Source organism: Serinus canaria, chromosome 4, assembly GCF_022539315.1.
Source record: "Serinus canaria isolate serCan28SL12 chromosome 4, serCan2020, whole genome shotgun sequence".
Taxonomy (NCBI): Eukaryota; Metazoa; Chordata; class Aves; order Passeriformes; family Fringillidae; genus Serinus; species Serinus canaria.
The window spans coordinates 4,560,566-4,579,055 of record NC_066317.1 but is presented as its reverse complement, the minus strand read 5'-3'; the positions used below and the strand labels follow the sequence as shown (position 1 = coordinate 4,579,055).

At 39.2% G+C, this 18,490-nt stretch overlaps 1 protein-coding gene across 10 annotated transcripts in view; it reads right to left on the bottom strand.

Moving 5' to 3' along the window:
* BLTP1 (bridge-like lipid transfer protein family member 1) overlaps nucleotides 1-18,490 on the bottom strand; it is an 86,510-nt gene that overhangs the window by 9,268 nt on the left and 58,752 nt on the right. For 4 of the 10 annotated variants that reach the window (XM_030238759.2, XM_050973988.1, XM_050973990.1 and 1 more), the window contains 20 exons: nucleotides 16,618-16,824; nucleotides 16,280-16,518; nucleotides 15,506-15,750; nucleotides 14,893-14,998; nucleotides 12,833-12,930; nucleotides 12,549-12,734; nucleotides 11,690-11,858; nucleotides 10,985-11,196; nucleotides 10,150-10,348; nucleotides 9,494-9,553; nucleotides 8,418-8,644; nucleotides 7,403-7,533; nucleotides 6,420-6,543; nucleotides 6,154-6,263; nucleotides 5,380-5,470; nucleotides 4,801-4,863; nucleotides 3,022-3,266; nucleotides 2,282-2,497; nucleotides 1,965-2,145; nucleotides 910-1,111 (listed from right to left, as the gene is read on the bottom strand). In XM_030238759.2, the coding sequence (XP_030094619.2) occupies nucleotides 910-1,111; nucleotides 1,965-2,145; nucleotides 2,282-2,497; nucleotides 3,022-3,266; nucleotides 4,801-4,863; nucleotides 5,380-5,470; nucleotides 6,154-6,263; nucleotides 6,420-6,543; nucleotides 7,403-7,533; nucleotides 8,418-8,644; nucleotides 9,494-9,553; nucleotides 10,150-10,348; nucleotides 10,985-11,196; nucleotides 11,690-11,858; nucleotides 12,549-12,734; nucleotides 12,833-12,930; nucleotides 14,893-14,998; nucleotides 15,506-15,750; nucleotides 16,280-16,518; nucleotides 16,618-16,824 (3,311 nt within the window). Of the gene's footprint in view, nucleotides 1-909; nucleotides 1,112-1,964; nucleotides 2,146-2,281; nucleotides 2,498-3,021; nucleotides 3,267-4,800; nucleotides 4,864-5,379; nucleotides 5,471-6,153; nucleotides 6,264-6,419; nucleotides 6,544-7,402; nucleotides 7,534-7,740; nucleotides 7,942-8,417; nucleotides 8,645-9,493; nucleotides 9,554-10,149; nucleotides 10,349-10,984; nucleotides 11,197-11,689; nucleotides 11,859-12,548; nucleotides 12,735-12,832; nucleotides 12,931-14,892; nucleotides 14,999-15,505; nucleotides 15,751-16,279; nucleotides 16,519-16,617; nucleotides 16,825-18,490 lie in introns of all 10 variants that reach the window. The other 6 variants (XM_050973991.1, XM_030238761.2, XM_030238753.2 and 3 more) reach the window with 5 other exon arrangements.

The following is an 18,490-nucleotide window of genomic DNA, read 5'->3' as shown; positions in this document are numbered from 1 at the left end:
TAATTACAAGCCAATCTCTAGTCCGGGGGCAGGGGGGCATATATATTATCATACAAGTGCAATTTCCACACCAACAGCAGAGCTTACAGACATTTAACCAGCAAGACTCAGGACCTGGACATCAAGTGGTTAGAATTCAAAGGCAAAGATTAGATAGAAGACAGAGAACAAAAGTGAAGAGAAGTAGCATAAACCACTATAGAACATCTGATAATCATAAAGAGGATGGGCACCTAAAGGAGTAAGAGCTAATGGTTCAACAGCATGGAGAATTGAGGGAAGTATCCCCATTTCACTGTTCTCTCCCAGCATCTCTGGTGATCTTATAAGGCAGAATCCACAAGCACAGCTTCCAGTTACTCATTTTGCTAGGTGATCAAGTTCTGACAAAATTTTGGCTTTGTGTTTAAAGAGGTATTTAAATGCCAAAGGAGAGAAGAGAGAATGTCTCAAATTGGAGATGCAATCTACATGCCTCTGGATCCAACATGAGGTAACAACAGCCTCCTTCTTGAAAACAGGAATCACTGGAGACAAAAGCCTGTATTACAACTCATCTTACTCCAAATCATGGCTATTTAAAGGCCTTCAATGGGTGAGACATTTACAGATATTTACACTGCTTTCCAACATTCTTTCGTTAAATGAAAACTGGGAGAAGGCAATGACAGCCCAACACTGGGATAGTGTGACTATGACAAAAATATTACTGACATTGGTTTGGCAAACAATGTCTAAAAATGCAGCTTTATGAACTGCATTCTTGCTCCTGGGGTCAGGTTTCTGCAGCCAAAGTCGAAGCTGGATAAACACAGTGCTCCAGGTAAGGTGCAGCCAGATCTAAAGGCAGTAGATTACACCAAGGGAAAATATATCCATGAAAGGTTCAGAAAGTTTGTCTATAAGTACCTGATGGGATGGGTGGGGGTTGGGGAGGAAGTAAGGTGTTAGTCTTGCTGTGGATAGTGGTAGAGAGAGGAGGAGGAGGAGGAGGTGTGGCAGTATCTTTCATACCATACAGCTTGGACTCTTTGGAAAGGGTGCGTGGCAAAGAGGATCCTCGAGAAGTGTTTGGTGATTCAGTCTTTAGAGTCTTGGAGTTGTAGTGCAGCTGGAGAGCAAAGCAAGATCAAGTTACTTCACATGAAAATCTCAATTTCTGTACAGCCATTTGGTACCACTCCATCCCTCCAAAATTTATTTCTTTTCATTCTTTACATTCTAAGATACATTACATTCCAATTCACATCCTGTACACAAAAAGAACTGAAAACTTGGTACAAAAAAATAGATAAATTAATGAACTATTAAAAAATTCAACAAAACACAGAGAAACTGAGGAAATTCATTATTTAGGAACACTAAAGCTTATTTCTCTCTCTGTTAGCATCCTGTGCCACCTGTGCACACAGCCTCCTTTCTGTCTTCATGTGTGGTGGAACTGTTCCACTACTAAGCACAGGCATACAGAAACTGGCATAAAAAAATCAAAATACCTCTGAACCCAGGAGTTCACACCTCCTCCATGCGCACAGTAGACTACTACTGAGAACATAGAACATGACAGAAGTTGTAAAGAATGTTTAAATTTGACTAAAAGCAACAGGCAGGACCTGAGGTATAACTGTTACCCCTGAAGACAGCACGGAATACTGGACATGGACGCACATAGTCCTTCCACATTGAAAGACTAGAAAAGCCAAGCTGTATCAAGTGAGGAGCATTTGATTTATGGCATTGCTTCAATAGAATTACATCAAGTTTTTGTTCAGCAGTGACAGATTTTTCCCTGTTCTTACTCCATTAGGATTTCATATCACAAAATACAAGGACGTTTTTGTTGAGACCCTTTTATGCTAGGATATAAAAACAATGATTAAAAAAACCAAGGGAGCGTACAGTCTGACTGTGTTGGAAAGAAAACATCATCACTGCCTCCCTGCTGAGTTATCCCTTCATTTTACCTTTACATCCACCCCAGGAATATAAAACACTGTTGTTTCCACATCACTGGATTTTGTCTGTAGAGATGATGGCACTTTCTTGCCAGCAAGTAAGTGAGTAGTAGATGCATAATTGGTTTGAAATTTCTTCTTTTTTGAAGGAGACTCTTGATCCAAACTCCTGGAACTCCTATCATAGCTCCTGAAATAAATGTACTCATATTATTAAAGTAATTTCCTGTGCCACACTGGGCCAGAACAAGTGGCCATTGCAACTTGTGGTGCTGTTATTAAGCGCTGCTAATTGCTGATTATAAACTAACGCACACATTTCTTACCTGCGCAAACTGATGTCATCGTGCTCTTGCTGGAGCATCGTGGGATGCAGCACACACTTCCCACAATCAATTTCAACCCTGATATCAAGCTCAAAGTCAATGTTTCTCTCCGTGGTGGTGCCAGTGACACTCCTGTTGGTGGGTGTTGTTGGCCAGCGCTCGGTGAAGAGCTGGTGCACGGCAGCAAAGCCCGTGGCTTTCTTGCGAGAGGTGCTCCTGCACAGGCACAGGAGGGGGGCAAGTATTATCAGGACATTTACCTCAGCAGGGGCTACAAGGCATTCCCAAACTATGCCCACACTGTAGGATCTTATAAAAACATTTTGGGAAAAGTCATTATCTGATATGCAGCAATAGTAGCATAAAAAAGCTTTTCTTAAACTCTCAATCAAAGGGAACAAAAATATATACACAATCGACTTCATATTTGTAAGTACCCACATTTTCACATGCAGTTTGTGGAACTACACCCTGTTCTGTGCCTCAAAAGCCTCACTTAGCAAGTTTCTTTTATTCTGTTCTAAGAGTTGAAATTTTTAACAGTTACCTCCTTTTCCAATCAGGATCCCTCCTTCCCACACAGTCACCTCACCTGCCTTCCACACACACACTTAAGGGTAATCACTACTTCATCAGCAACAGAATGTGTAGCTTTAAATTCAATATTCAAGTTTGAGAGAACTGAAAGCATATTCAAGTATCTTCTTCATTTCTGTGTTGTTCCTCAGGAGGTTACTTACGGTGGTTTCCTATAAAAATAGGTCCTCTCCCTTTCATGGTCATCCTCCTTCTCTGAGTCCTCACTGCTGGAGGATAAGCTGTCATCCCGGCGTCCTTCTTCAGGCTGGAAGGGAATGCCGGGTGAGAAGACAACTGGAGTTTTGGGTGAACCAAATACCGAGCATGAGCCTTCACTAGCAGATGAGTAATGGGAGGGACCATCAATAGTTACAGACAAAAGGTCCATTTCTGTCTCCTCTGGAAACTGATTGTGAAAAGACAAAAAGATAGTAAATTTCCACAGGTTTGATTTCCACAGAGAATGCAGTAGATAGATCTGGAAATAAAGAAGCAGGCCTGCTATGAGAAACTCTCACTTCTGAGTTCCTCATAACACGGAGGGAGCAGGTAAAGGAATTGCAAGAGGATTATGAAAAAGAAGGGAATATGAAAGCTTGGCGGGGAGACCTTTGCCATTGCCTAGTGATTGAGCTCAGCCTGGTGGACAAAGATTCATCATGCACTTACCAATTTAGAAGGAAAGGAAACATTTCATTTAAATGTAAGAACTATTCTGAAAGCAAAGGACAGAAGGCAGCCCAAGTGCCCATGACTTGCAGGAAGCGTTAGTGAGGGCACGCAGGGCACTAGACAGAATGTACAGCACCACCCCAGGCATCCTGGCCTGAGCACAGAACTGAATGGCCTAAAGGAGCCTCCTGCTTCTCACAGAAATTGTGCCACAAGCCATTATTTTCCAACATTAAATCCTTAAAATGCCTGTGAAAAGTATCTACAAGTCTTAAACACCAGCACATCCTATGCACTATCACTGTAGAGCTACAGTTGTTGTCTGCAAATTCAAATTAGAGCTCTGCTGAACAACGGGCATGATGTCAGCAAAACACCTTTTCAAAAAAGTATTCAACATTTGGTACCTCTAAGTGATTATTAGTTTTTTGCTATGCCAACAAAACCTAAGCTAACTGGGCTTTTACATAACAACAACAATAGGAAGGGTAGCTTTTAAATGTGAACATATTTAAATGTGCAAAGCACATTCCCCAGTGTCATTTCTACCATTCTCTCAGAAATAGGCATTTATTTCCTGGGAGCATGAGGAGAGTTAGAAGGGAGAAAAAATACATTAGTATCTCTTCAGTTTTTTTTTTGTTTATTTGTTTGCTTGTTTAGTTTTGCCTTTCTTGTTTTGGGTTTGCTCGATTAATTTTTTTTTTAAAGAAAACTACTATTTTCCCTAAACATGGTTTTGAAGGCAGTTAAACAACTCCACTTGTTCTCAGGATATTAAGTTTTGGAACATTCCCTACTTGCTATTATTTGAAAATATCTTATTCCACACTAAATATAAGAATTTAAACAGAAATAAGAGTGTGAGAAGAAGTCCTCCCACCTGGTAATTATTTTGTACCAGTGTTGATTGCCATCACATTGGAACACAATGTGACATGTGAAGGCACACACTAAAATCAGTCTCTAAAGCACATTTCAAGGCTAGACTTGGGTCACTTTACATCAGCCCTGCTCAGTCTTTAAGCAAAAAGGCAGTATTTCATTTTAGAAGAAGTTTTAAGTCTACATAAGGGTGTAGAAGCACTTGGATTGTTGTTCATCAACAACAAATAACGTTCCTCTACTTAGTTTACGTATTTAAATATTTTCAAGCTCGATATACATTCTGTTTAGCTGAGTGCAAAAGAGATGAAATATTGAAAAGCAGCTCTCTATGAGATTAATTAGTTCTCTGGCAAAGAATACTTGTTTCTGCTCAGAAATACCTGAAAATACCCTTCCCCTGGACAGCTGGATTGTTGTGCAATCCCCAAAGCTGTTTGATTCAACTTAATAGAAATGAAAAAAATATAGAAATTAAAATAATTACAATAATCTCAGCCATGCAAAATAAACATTTGAAACATGAGAAAACATTAAAAAAACCAAACAAAAAACAACCCCAAACCAATTTAACAATCCATTTCAAACATTGAGAACGATACACCTGTAGATCTACAGCAAACTAATACCCATGTCCAAAACAATAAATATATTCAAACACCAAAAAAAAAACCTAGGTGATTTTTTGCACACCTCTGACAAAAACTCAAAGAAAATTACTGTGTGAGCCTAAGAAACAAATCAAGCCATTTTAAAATCTTTTCTCTCCTGAGTCAATTAATTTCTGTGCCAAGAAATCAAAACACATCTGTCTTCACAAAATAAGTCTATGTTTCAAGTATACGTCTGTAATTTGAGGCAAAGCAGACACAATTCAGGTTTGCCTGGACATATTTATCTCATGAACTGGTGACCAAATGGCAGAGGAAATAGAATTATATGGCATATAAAGTAATTCTTACAGAATCTTGTATGTTGAAAGTTACTCTAGGCCCAGGGGATGCAGCATCCACACGGATATCTGGGAGGTCTTCACTGTCTCCCAGTCGAGAGCTGCAAGAAAAACAAAACCAAAACAACTTCTTGAGTTGTACTACAGGATTTTAGGGTCATGCAAACATTTAACTACACAAATACTAGGTCATACTTAGCATTCTTTCAGGGAAGAATATATAAAATCAAAACTGAAGCACTTGGATAAGTGAAAAGGAAGGAGGGGGAGAAGAAAAGAGAGGAAACTGCACAGGACTTGGCCAGTACTCCATCTCTGCTAATGTTTCTAAGCAAGCTTTTCAATCCTGAAGCCAACATGCAGAAATTACAGATAAATAAGCTATTTGTAATCTGCCACATGGGACAATTATTCACACAGAAAAAAACATCTCCCTTTCTTCTTCTCATTACAACAGCCCTTTTAAAAGGCAGATGATTGCAAATCAGGTGTAGAAAACAAGATTATTACAGTATGCCATTTTTCCTTATATACATGTTTTGAAATAGGATTCTGTAGAAAACCCCAAGTTGTTGTAGAGGTGAAATCTTCTCAGAGGGTTGAGAAAAATGAGAAAAAATGCTTTTTAGAACATGCCTCCCTTGCAAAATTACCTTCTTCTATCCAGTTCCACCACAAACAGCTGCTGCCTGTGGTAAAAGGACTCTTGAGGCCAAAGTCCAACTTTTCCCCTGTCCCATGTGCTGCTGTGGCTATCACAAATCCCAAATTCCCCGAGGCTCACCTTGTTCTGTCCATTCTCTTCAGAGGTGGCCTCCCTGATGCTGAAATGCTCTTTGATCGGCTGTAGCTGGGTTTGTAGCTCAGACCCCACTTGTCTTTCAAGGAGGCAGCCTAAACCAGAAATAACATGGAAATGCAACAACTGAGAACACAGAGAAAAACTCTGGCAAGCCAAAATGCTACTGTACACGGGGAGTGCCAGCAAAGGCAAAGGGTTTTTGGGACACAAGTGCTACAATATTCTCAAAGGAGCCTAATCCTGCTTACCCTCATGCTGGACCTCCGGAGCTTTTTGCGGACGTCCCTGCGGATGTCGTTCACAGCCACTGACTCCAGCTGCTGATAGCGCTGAATCTCTTGGTTTATGGTCCCTTCACTTGCACCTAATTTCCTGGAGGTAAAGCATGGCTCAGTTACCTTACAGATATTATTTCCACAATTTCAAAAATCTGTGTTGTAAGAAGGCTTTCCCTGGGAATTATCCCATTCTCTCTTTTGTCCCAATACTTATGACCAGTGCCAAATATAGCCACAGAAAGTATGAAAACAAACATTTAACCTAAATTCCTAATTTCAGATAAAATATCCTTGTGAATGGTGACAGCAATCTCATTTTAAGTACAAACAGTAAAATGTATATCCCTTTTCATTATTTAGCACTTCACTATCAACCTCTGTACTCCCATCACAGACAGATCCATTTATAATAAGTCTGTCTTGGGGAAAAGGGGAGGAAAAAAAGCCCAAACAAGCCAAACAAAGTTTGAAAATACTACTAATAAAATACACAGAAGGTCAGATGAAATTCATGAAATCTGAAATAAGTTTTTATTAATGGTTTTCTCAAGTACAGTATAAGAAAGTTTTCAAGTTTTATCTTGAAAACATCATGTACAAGATGCCAAAAAAAATTTAATTTAAATAATTTTCTTCTTCTTCTTCTTCCTAAGCTTATTACAGTTTCAAAGTAATATATTTTGCTAAAGTAATCTGCATGATAATATATCAAGATGGAAGTCTGATTTTGAATCAATAGGAAAAGGATTAAAAATCAGTCATTAAAATGCAGAGTCAGAAAAATACAGACTAATCTGACACTTATGGAACAACCCAAGAGAATTGAGAGAGTACTTGCATGCATAGCCTTTGCTTCTGGAATCCTTTTATTCTGAAATAAAGGCAATGATTTGCACTTAACCCTAACAGTGCCACAAGATGTATGATACAAACAGAAAGCAAAGCCCACTTACTTTAGGTCATCAATGACTTTTGCTTGCTCATTGAGCTCTCTAATATCAACCAAACGCTTCATAAATTTCCTTCCTCGCTGTTCTCCAGTTTGGATACTGGAAGCTCCCTGCCGCCGGTGATCAACGATCTCCTGTTTAAAATGAACATTTCATTAATGTCCTCATGAAAAACTGGACATCAGTCCGTTCTGAACAACAGGCAAAGTGAATTTCACACCTTCAAATTTGGACTAGTGCATGCAAAAGAATCAATTCATGTGAACAGGCAGCTGATTGGATTTTTTTTCCAGTGATCCAAAGCCCATCATTCAGTTAGACACACTGTAACTACTACATACATGTCCCCAAGAGCAGGATCTGCCTGCTTTCATATGTGCTCTGCTAGGCTGGAGCAAATCCCGCTTCGCTGAGCCCCAGAGATATTCTACAGGAACAGAGTATCGGTGGCTTGGGGGGCTCAGACCCAGCAGGTGATTTACAATCCGCTGCCCAAATGTGAGCTTGCGTGCCTCTCCACCCAAGGAATCTCCACCTGATTTCTGAACAACAAACAGGAGCATTAGTGTGCTTGGATAATGTTTCCTGTGTCAGCAGGCTAGAGACATTAAGGAACAGCTGTTAAAATGGTTTTGTAAAAAACCAAAAAGCAAGGTCAGCAGCATATTGAGTAGAAGTAGGTTTATATAATTTTTTTCACGTTGGTAACTTATTCTCCTGTGAAGAAAAGCTAGAAGAAAGCCACAGCTTTTACAGTTCAGGTACCTGAGGTTAGGTGCTGTGTCCCCTCCATGTTTTCAAATCCAGATCATTATTTCCACATAATACCAGTAGAAATATGATCTGCAATTTGTTGCCTTTGAAATATGGAGTTAGAAAACACACACAGACCTCTTTGATTTGCAACAAGACTTGCATGAGCTATAAAGACTGGCATGCTGGACTCAAGATTAAGACCTTTCCATTTGACAGAAGACTTACTCCAACTAGTAGCACATATATTGGTGGATTCACTTACTGTATGTATAGTGGGAGACATGGTGTCAACTTCATCCTCATCTGAAAGGTCAGCTATGTTCACAGAGTTGAGGTCAGCAATGTCATCAATATCTTCCTCTCCTGTCAATGTTGTGAGGGTGTTGCCCAAAGCATTCAGTCTTTTCCCAATGTTTGGATCCATGTGGACATCAATACCACACATCTTCCACAACACATTCAGTGTCCAGGTTCCAGCACTACTACTTTCTGTGTTAAAATAAACAAATCACTTTAAACAGCTTTTTCTGTTTTAAAAATCCCCCATAGTGAATTACCTACCCATTAGCCAAGACAGTGTTTTTCAGTTTTTCAGTTACAAAGAACTGTCTCTTCTTCCATTCTGAGAAAAACACATTCCACAACTGAAATGCCCAATGAAAATAAAACACTTCACAGTATTTCTTTAACAAGTGATATAACACAGGCAGACCTCATGAAAATACATTCCCTACAGAATGAGTAAAGAGCATCTTAAGCTTCAGCTCATACAAATGCGGGCATACACACTATTCCAAAACAGAATTTCTAACAGCAAGAAACATAAAGCATGTCTTTCTGCCTGTACAAATGCTGACCTATTTATTCAAGTCTTGAACAATGATGTTGGAAGATGTTATAAGTGTTCTGTGCCTAGTGAATATCCTGTCTGCCCAGGATTTTTCTGAGTGCCACTTTTCAGCATCAAAATACAGAGCTTGCTCTAAGCATGGCAACACAAGACACTGGTTTTCTTTCTAGATGGAAGTATGACTAATACAGAGACTGACAGCTATTTCTGAATGCTCTGGAGAAGGTCCAGGCTACTTAGACCGGGCAGAAAGGGAATTTGGGGAAAAAAGAAGCTTTTTCTGGGAGAGGAAAGAGAGGGATGGCAGCTCAGTGTGCAAAGCCTCAGCATGACAATCCCTAGGACAGGAAGCCATGCTGACTGTTATGGCAACTATTGCTGACTCTTCTTCAGCGAGTTAAATTAAAACACAGTTAAAGGACTTAAATTTCATATTCTATTAATGCTTTTTTAATGTAGGACTTGATTCATTAAAACAAGCACATTACCTGCTGCAGCTTGGCCTGTTGTCCTAGAACACACTTCATAGGTACCATCTGGCACAACACCTACATGAAGCATACAAAGCAAGTCACTAATGAGGCAGGCAGTAAAAGCTGCTTCAGAGCAGCCCTTCCCAATCCCACCCTCAGTCTCCTGCCTGCTATAGTTAAAGAATGACAGGAGTTCTAGTTTTATTTCCCATTGAAGGACTTTTCTTATTTAGTAAAGTGAACTTACTTGGTAACATAGAAAATTCTAAACATGCATTATGTATAATTATACATATGTATTGAATCAACTAAAAACCCATAAAAATGTTACAAATTTCACAATATATAAAAATCTTCTATATTAGACTATTAGAATCTTACTGGGATCTTTTGTAATCATATAAAAGCAATGCATGAAACTCTTACAATATCTCTCAGGCAAAGCTTAAATTATTACAATGATATATAAAGCAGCAAAGTTTATATTAATAAAGGAAAACAACAACAAAGGAATAGAACCTTTTGGATCCATATTATTTTGCTTTCAAAAGGCCAAAGTCTTCTCTTTAGGTTTACTGGGAAAGCTCAGCTGTTTTTCAAGTCAATGGGAAAGGCAAAAGTGGATTTATATCCCAAATACTCTTGTCCAGTATGAAATCACCTGCACTTACATGCATTCATGACTAGATCTCCTCTTATTTCTGGTTTCCAGTCATCCCAACTTGTCTCAAAGCCATCAGCAAAGCGGATGCAGAAGTTTTTAAAATGACCTTTGCTAACTAAAGACTCTGAGGAGCAGGCAGTGATGAGTGTGCTTTCAATAGTCAGGACTAAAGCAGAGCCAGTGTCAAGATCTGCAGAGTGGTTAGACTGGAAAATAAAATCACAGGGAGAACTTACTGGTCAGTGCAATGCCAAAGTGATTACATTTACTAAATGCCATTTATCTTTCCCTATTAACTGACCCCCTGCTCATATCTCCTTGTATTTTTCCTTCTCTGCAGAGAATTTCAACAGCATCACCTCTGCCCATACAATGCCTTGCATTGCTGTTTCCTAAATGCAACACCTATGTTATAAATTTATTAGAGCAGTGGGAGTCAAGCTCGTCTGGAAAAGGAACAAAAATCCATGTTTGATCAAGGGCTGTAATCCATAAGGCCCCAGGACCACAGAACACAAGCCAAGGATCAATTCTTTGCTCCAAGAAAGATGACACCTGACTTGACTGAACAACGGGAAAAAGTAGCTTTAATTTTTATGCTAATTTTTTTGGTGTTTATTTTGATGTGTACAATTATGTACAATCCTAAGTGTACAAACTGACTGATAAATTTCTAGCTCTGAATATGCACATCTATAGCTATATTTCCCTGTAAAAAAGCCCACATATTTCCTTTTATAAACTAGACCTTTTTTGAAGCTTCTATCACCTGGTTCTTGTATATGTACACCACACACAAATTGCTGTTTCAACAGACTTCCAGTAGTCATGCTTTTGCTTACCTGGGGTGTGTTTGTGATGGGCAGGCAAATTCCTAAATCATTGACAGTCAGCTGAAGGAACAGGGTCCCAAAAGCCTGTGCAGAGGTTTGCTGGATTCCAGGCAGCATATCCACCACTTCTTTCGTGGCCATGTGAATATCTTTATGCAAAGCCATTCTCTGTTCATTCCAGTTGTCATACGCTGCCTTGTAGTTCAGCCAGAACAGCACAGCTGAATAAGGAAACCAAAAATGCTTAAATTGAAATCAACACCTTAAAAAAAATAATGTACATTCACTAAATAAATTCTTTTTTTTACAGCTCCTCCATTACTTTAAGTCAGAGGATGCACAACAATGGACACACACAAGTTCCGGGTGCAGTGATCAGGCTTGTGTTTCAAAGGACAAGATGGACAAACCTGATCATTAACCATCAAAGTTATACATTAAAATACAGAAAGTCCTGCTGTTTCTCTGCATTATTCATTTGTGAGGATTTACAACAGCAACTTCCTCCAAACCATCTGAAAACTAATCACCTCAACATGTGGAATTTTTGATGTTTGATGACAGATTTATCAATCTGTTGCCATAGAGGAGATCTCCCAAATTTCTCAGCTACTTAAAATGAAATATATTGAATCTTGAATAACCAAACTTTTTGAGAAAAAAAATCTCTTCCTCACTATGAACACAAACTTTGAGCAATTGTCTCTACAATACCTCTGTCAAAGGCCACGGGCTGGGCAAAAACAATAGGTCTGTTCAGAGTAATGAGCACAGCTTCCCTGTCTGATGAGCCACTGATTTCTTCTCTGAGAGCATTTCTTAATCCAATTCTTGTCTTGAAATAGGCAACTTGATGGAAGTCTGAGCCAGCTTCTTCATAAACCTTAAAACAGTCCAAGAAATGGGAAGAGGGAGGGGTTTGCAGCAGGGAAGAGTTCAGGGATGGGGAGGGGGAAGAAAAAACCCCCAATTACTGCATTTGACAAAATATAAAACAACAAATTTTCTCCCTTCCTCTTTTTCTCCTCTAGCCAAAGTTCCTTTGAGGATCTTCGATGTTCTTGCATTAAGGTCTGATCACAGCATTATTTTCTTTATTTATCATAAATTATTAACTAATGTAGCTATTTATAGATCCAGATTCTCTATTGTGACAGCTGATTTATAGGTCCTAAGATTTCTATCTGTCTGTGTTTCTAGGCATCACAAAATACTTTCATATCTTAAAACAAGTGATTCCAGGTTTAAGAGTACAAGAGGTACAACTGTCAAACCAAGGCAGACAAACTAGGTCAAAATGTAGGTCTAGCAAAGTTTGGATCTTCTCTGATCTTATTATTTCATTCAAATATTCTAAAAACTTATATTAATATCAACAAAAGTTTTGAGTTTGACTCAGTAGAAAGGCTATTACTGTTCTAAAGGGCTAAGAAGGTCTAAGATATTATTAATATGGGGGAAAAAAAACCCAACAGATAAAACCAGCACTGTGCAGCAACCTCTTGGCTTGATTATGTAATTTTTTAATCACACATTATTAAGAACATTACAGGCAAAGATTTCGAGCACTAACCTGATGTTTAACAATCTGTCCCAGTGCCAGATTCAGATCCACCTGGCATTTTCCAAACAGTTTGAGGTAGCTGCTACTCCCAGGCATTGCTTTGGTTTGCAGTCTGTTGGAGAGCTCAAGTTCTATCAAGCCCGTTTCAAACCTCACAGCACGCATTGAGGGAGTTGTAGCTGTCACCTGAATTCCCTGATGGATAAGGAAGGTACAAAGTTGAACATCTGGTTCAGAGACATGATGAGAAAAAAAAAAAAAAACCCACCACTATTTTGTCATCATAAGATTACCTTGAACTGCAGGCTCAAGGAGTAAAGAAGAATTTTTGGTTTATCTCCATCTGTTGTGCCATCATGTTCATTCCACAGAGGTATTGGCTGCTCCCCTCCTGTACACATTAAATATGCACAGTCACAGTTTTATCACAGAAAACATTTTAAAACCAATACATATAAAAAGGTGACCATGAATTAAGTCTCATTTTAATAATGTCCAGTTGAAGATTTATAAAAACAAGTGAGGACTGGAGACATCAGTGCAGATTAATCTTCTGATATATAATTAATACCTCTCCACTAAGAATGAAGGGACAGAAGCATGTTCCTCCCTCCTGGGAAATTTTCCGTAGGAAGTCTCAAAGGCTGAAAGGAGTAACACCTGCTTTTCAAAAAAGATGGTTTTTGTCCCCTGCACCAATCTATCTCCTACTTATCAGACAGTACAAGTTTAACACTTGACCAAATACTATGCAAATCCTATGAAAATGAGGAATTGAAATTATATCAATATTTTTCCATGAGAGGAGAAAAGAGTATTCTGCAATTCTGTATTTTATTTCTGGGTTTACTTCCTCATCCTGGCACATTTCATTCCAAGTTATGTACCCTTGAAGAAGCAATCCTGGTTTTAATTCTCCTTGATATTTATCTACATTCCAACTTAGTTTATAGGAAGGGATGGCTGCTGGAAAAGGCTAAGCCATTAAATCTCTCCAAATATGCCAATTGATCTAATTACTGTTATTTGGTGGTAAGGACAAGCAGTTGAATCATGGATTCAAAAAAAAAACCCCAAACAACAATAAATTTTTATCACTCTATTTTGTATCTGGATAATTTTCTTTTAATCAACATTGCCTTCAATTTCCAGATGCAATTTTTATAGACTGCTCTGTTCATTAACTAGCTCTCAATCTGTACAACTTCACCTTCAGTAATTGGTACTTACACAGTTTTTATATAAGGATAATATGCAAACAATACTTTAGTGCCACACAAACAGTAATTAGAAAAAACACTGCAGCACATCACACTAATTGGTATTTTCAAGACATTAAAAAAACTGCTTTGCTCCAAGCCAGAGGGACCAAGCCAATTTCTGTCCCCATTGTTCTGCACTGAGCATCCAGACCCACAGATTGCTGTCCTGACCACGTCCCTGCTGAATTACCCCAATAAGGAAGGCAACAGTCACATTTCAAAAACCACCAGGCTGCTACTTGCAATACAAATTTACAGTCTGGAAAAGCAGAAAACCAGCACTGGTAATAAATTCCTCACATAAAAATGCAGGGCAGATTGAAAGGCAGGGTCTGAGAAATGCTGTAAGAGCTAATACAGGTTTCCTGGTTCAGCACTGTATGCTCCTCCACGAAAAAAATGTTCTAATAGAATATAATGACAGCTGTCAGAAGATTTATTCTTTCCCTAAGCATATTCTTACTATCCAACACTGATATGGAACAAGTATCAGGGTGTTTCTTGTTAGCCTTCAGGGAATTTGGCATTTTCCATTTTCTCTTCTGCATTTTCTAACTGCCTCGAGGGCATGTCATGTGGACCTGCACCATTCTTTTATTGTATTTGTATACCTGAACACACAGAGGGACATGAAAGGAGGTAGATGTACACACAAACACTCTTTTTACTTTGTTACCACTTGATATTCTTTCTTTCCTCGTGATGTTTCCAGCTAGTGATCCATCTTACTGAACTAAAAATTAGCCTTTTAGGATAACTCAAAAAACCGTTCAAATCAAACAAAGTTACTTCACTTTTTGTAAAGTAACCCAGCCAAGGTCACACCATGGAGAGACACATAGGCTGATGTCCAGAATGCCAAACAATACTGCTTCCCAATAAAAGTCCTGCTTATGATAGACCTAGAATAATTCCCAGAGCCTCTGTTACCATTTCAAAGTCCAGTTCGGCTTCCTGCTGCTGCTTGCAGCACTAGAGGTGAAATGAGGGAGTCTGTGAAATTCATGAGCTGATCCTGAGAGCTACATCATGTTGCCATCAAACAAAGTCTGAGGATTTTATTTAAAGTGGCTTTTAAGTGTTCCACTTACCTGAAACCTTCTGTATGACCTCATTTACTTCCTTCATGAACACTTTCTGCACAAATACTAAATGGTTTAAGAGGTCAGTCGTGAGATTATGTTCAAAGGAGCCAACCTGTACAAACAGAATATTTGAGAATAAACCTTAGTTTTAAAAACAGTGGATTTTTAGGTTGGTTTTTTTAGCTGCAAACATCAGAATTCTCAATTACAAACATGGCAGACTATTTTTCTGACTAAAGAATTAGTTAGTGGGAATGCCCTGCTTTTCCCCAGCAGGTGTTTCTTTTAAGCAGCATTCCTTTTCTCTCTGGAAAAATTAACTATGGAAATTGGCACACAAGTAGAACTTATGAATAGAACATTCTGTGTTGAGCAGAACATTTCATATCATTAAGGTTCTATGTCATGTCATTATTCCACTTATGGAGCTGTCTAATCACAAAAAACCAAAAAAGTCAGCTATAAAACAATACAAAAGCCTTCCAGTTTTTTACTATTTGGATTCAACCTGTAAACCTGAGAGTTCTGGAGGGGGCAGATTGTTTACAAATTGTGAAGATGCAAAGAGAGAATCATAACAGAAGGGAAATAAGTTATCAAAGATGCCTTCAAGCCCTACCTCAGCCACACAGCGCAGGTAGTTGCCCTGCAGGTAGTAGCCTTGCTTGGCAGGGAGCTCATCGATGCTCCAGATCTGGTCAGAGTAAGTGTCATGCTCTTCCATGACATATTTCCCTGACATGGTGACAGGAGGCAGGTTGAGACTGGCCGAAGGAGGAATGGTTGACATGTCAGTGGCAGAAACTTTTGAAGTGAAGCGCAGTCTGTGGTTTGGAAGCTCAAAATTAAATCTGGTTTGGGCACCTGTAAAATGAAGGCAGGGAAAGTAAAGAAATGAACTGGCAAAAGAATCTTGTATTGATCCTTAAATTTAAGAACAGTTTAGAGAAAAAAATTTAAATGGTTAAAATGTTACTGGCTTTCACACACCCAAAGAACTATAAATATACACCCACATGCTTCAGGGTTGTCTCAATTTCTAAAGAAAACAAAGATTCCACAGTAATAAGGCGGAAGTCATACAAACCACCTCAAGAGTACTGAGGCCGTACTATTCTCAAATAGCATTACAAATTAGAATTTAATTAACTAGAGATGATAAACTTATTTTAGCAGTCAGGGGGAAGCTTCCTGGGAGGATGCTATATATGAATGTGTAAATGTCTTCATATGCTCTTGCATTCTGCCTCTGGGAACTGTGTAACAACCACAGTGAAAATTCTCTATATGGGCCCACTTGTTGAAGCCGATGGCAACAGATTCAAAGCTCTAGCTGTAAGTCAGCAGAAAGACCGAGTGCTTGTGGATGCTGATAGGAAGGCCAAACTGTCACCTGTCATTCCATGACTCCTCATTCTTCCCATCTTGTATTCCGCCTTCAGGGAGGGCAGGAGCGCTGCTCCGATAGCAATCCCATCTATCATGGCACTGAACTTCAGCACTATGGGCTTCTTCTCCAAGCCCTCTGGCAGCTGGGGGAACTCATTTGTTTCAACCGGCGTTTGATTGATGCTCGTCGGAGTCTTCTCCGAGGGCAGAGGAGTGGCCACATCCTCTTTGGCTGGCTGGGGGCTGCGGAGAGACACAAAGAGCAGGAAACCCTTGCTGTCCATCTGCCCAGCCACCTGAGGGGACAAAGGCTGGCAAGGGGAGGGGTTTGGGAGCACTCACGCGGTAGAGGGCTGCCGGATGAGGTCGGAGATCTGCTTGGAGAGCTGGTGGGAGCTGCGCACCATCATGCTGTGCAGCGTGGCCGGGTGCTGCGGGATGTTGATGCTGATGGCGCCCACCTTCACCACGGCCGCGTTGTTGGTTTTCAGCCCCCTCTGGGCGCTGTACAGGGCCTGGGATTTGGCAATGCTGCACTTCACCACGGTTCTGACAGCAGAAGGGAACAGCAGTCATTTGCATGCCCTTCCAGTTGAGGGTTAATCTGAGTTTTTACGCGTTAGCTGAATTCTGAAGTAATATTGTCAACTACACCCACATCCCTTTTTCTTTCACTTTACACACAGATGCACTACATGCCACAAAGAACTACGCTACACTTAAGGGAACTACACATCATGCATGGCAAAAAATATCTGTTCAAAACTGCTATCCTTGCTTAAACTAAGGTCATCAGTGCATACACACCAGGCTGCATATAGACAGACAAATTTGCACACACAGAAACAAAAAAAGAGCCTTCCATTTCAACTCCTGTTCAGGAATAATCTTGAATCATCCTTTGGGTAAAAAGTCAAATCTCAGTTTTGCATCCAAATAGGTCATTGGAGGAAATAGTTAACAGTAATCACAGGACTGATGAATTTGAATTAATACAGATGTTAAATTCAAATTCCAAAATACATCATCTAAACTTGATTTTAATGTTGAGGAGGATATGGTTCACAACAGTTACCCAAGATAAAAAGATAACTGCACTAAGCTGACAATTTTGATGTCATAACAGAATTCTGGCAGAGCAGAATTCACTACACTCCTATTACAAATATATTGGAGTAACACATTAATGTTTCTGTGGTCAATTCCTGGAGGGTTACCCAATGGAAGTATATTATGCAGCCAACACAGAATTACAGCCTCAAAGAGAAGGACATGTAGTTGTCAAGATGCAATACATCAGCTAAAATGGCTGGAAAATAGACTATAAGACTGGCTGAAGTAGACTAGAGACTATATAAAATAGACTTTGTAAAATACATAAAAACATCCGATGCAAGTTTCTCAAATACTATATTTCAAGGGGTAAAACACTTTTTGTATCATATTTAAAGTGTTTATAGACAGTTTGGTCTCCTGGTGAAAGATACAACATTCTATGAACTCCACTCTCTAAGTAATGTTTCTTCTTATTCTTATGTTAAAGTATCAGCAAGCCCAAAGCAACCCAGAAATGGAAATACAAACCAAAACAAAAAAAGACATCACCCTTATGCTTATAATCAAGAAATACACAGCACTGTAAGGCAACCACTGGCCCATCAACAGCAAATTAACTGACTGAAGTTCAAGGAACATTCAGTTTTTCACAGCTATGCAAGTGACCTAAAGCAGTTCAGAATTAATATTTTAGGGCAGACTGTCAAGTAAAAGTTATTACAAAATACATGATGAAGGAGGAAACAATTCACAACAGTTTTCAGAAAAAGACATTATACAAACAACCATTACTTAAGAAAAACCCAGAATTGCTTTAATCCACCTCTTTAAAACAAAAACATCATTATTTTTCTTGATGTTTGCTCACTTCCCACTCTCTTCCTGCTACCATTCTGACTCAACTGCTGTGAAGCCAATCAACAACACACTTCCATCTCCATCTATAACACAAAATGCTACTGCATACAAACAATTTTAAACATTTCCTTCATTAAAAATGTATTACATCAGTATAGCTGTTGCAGGAGGAAAAAACCTCAGCAAAATGAACTGTGCTTTTCTCCATATTTCATGCAACAAATTAATTTCACTGCTGCTTGCCTACAAAAAAACCTACTTCCATGGCAAGAATGAAATGTGGAACAACTGTCTGGATTTC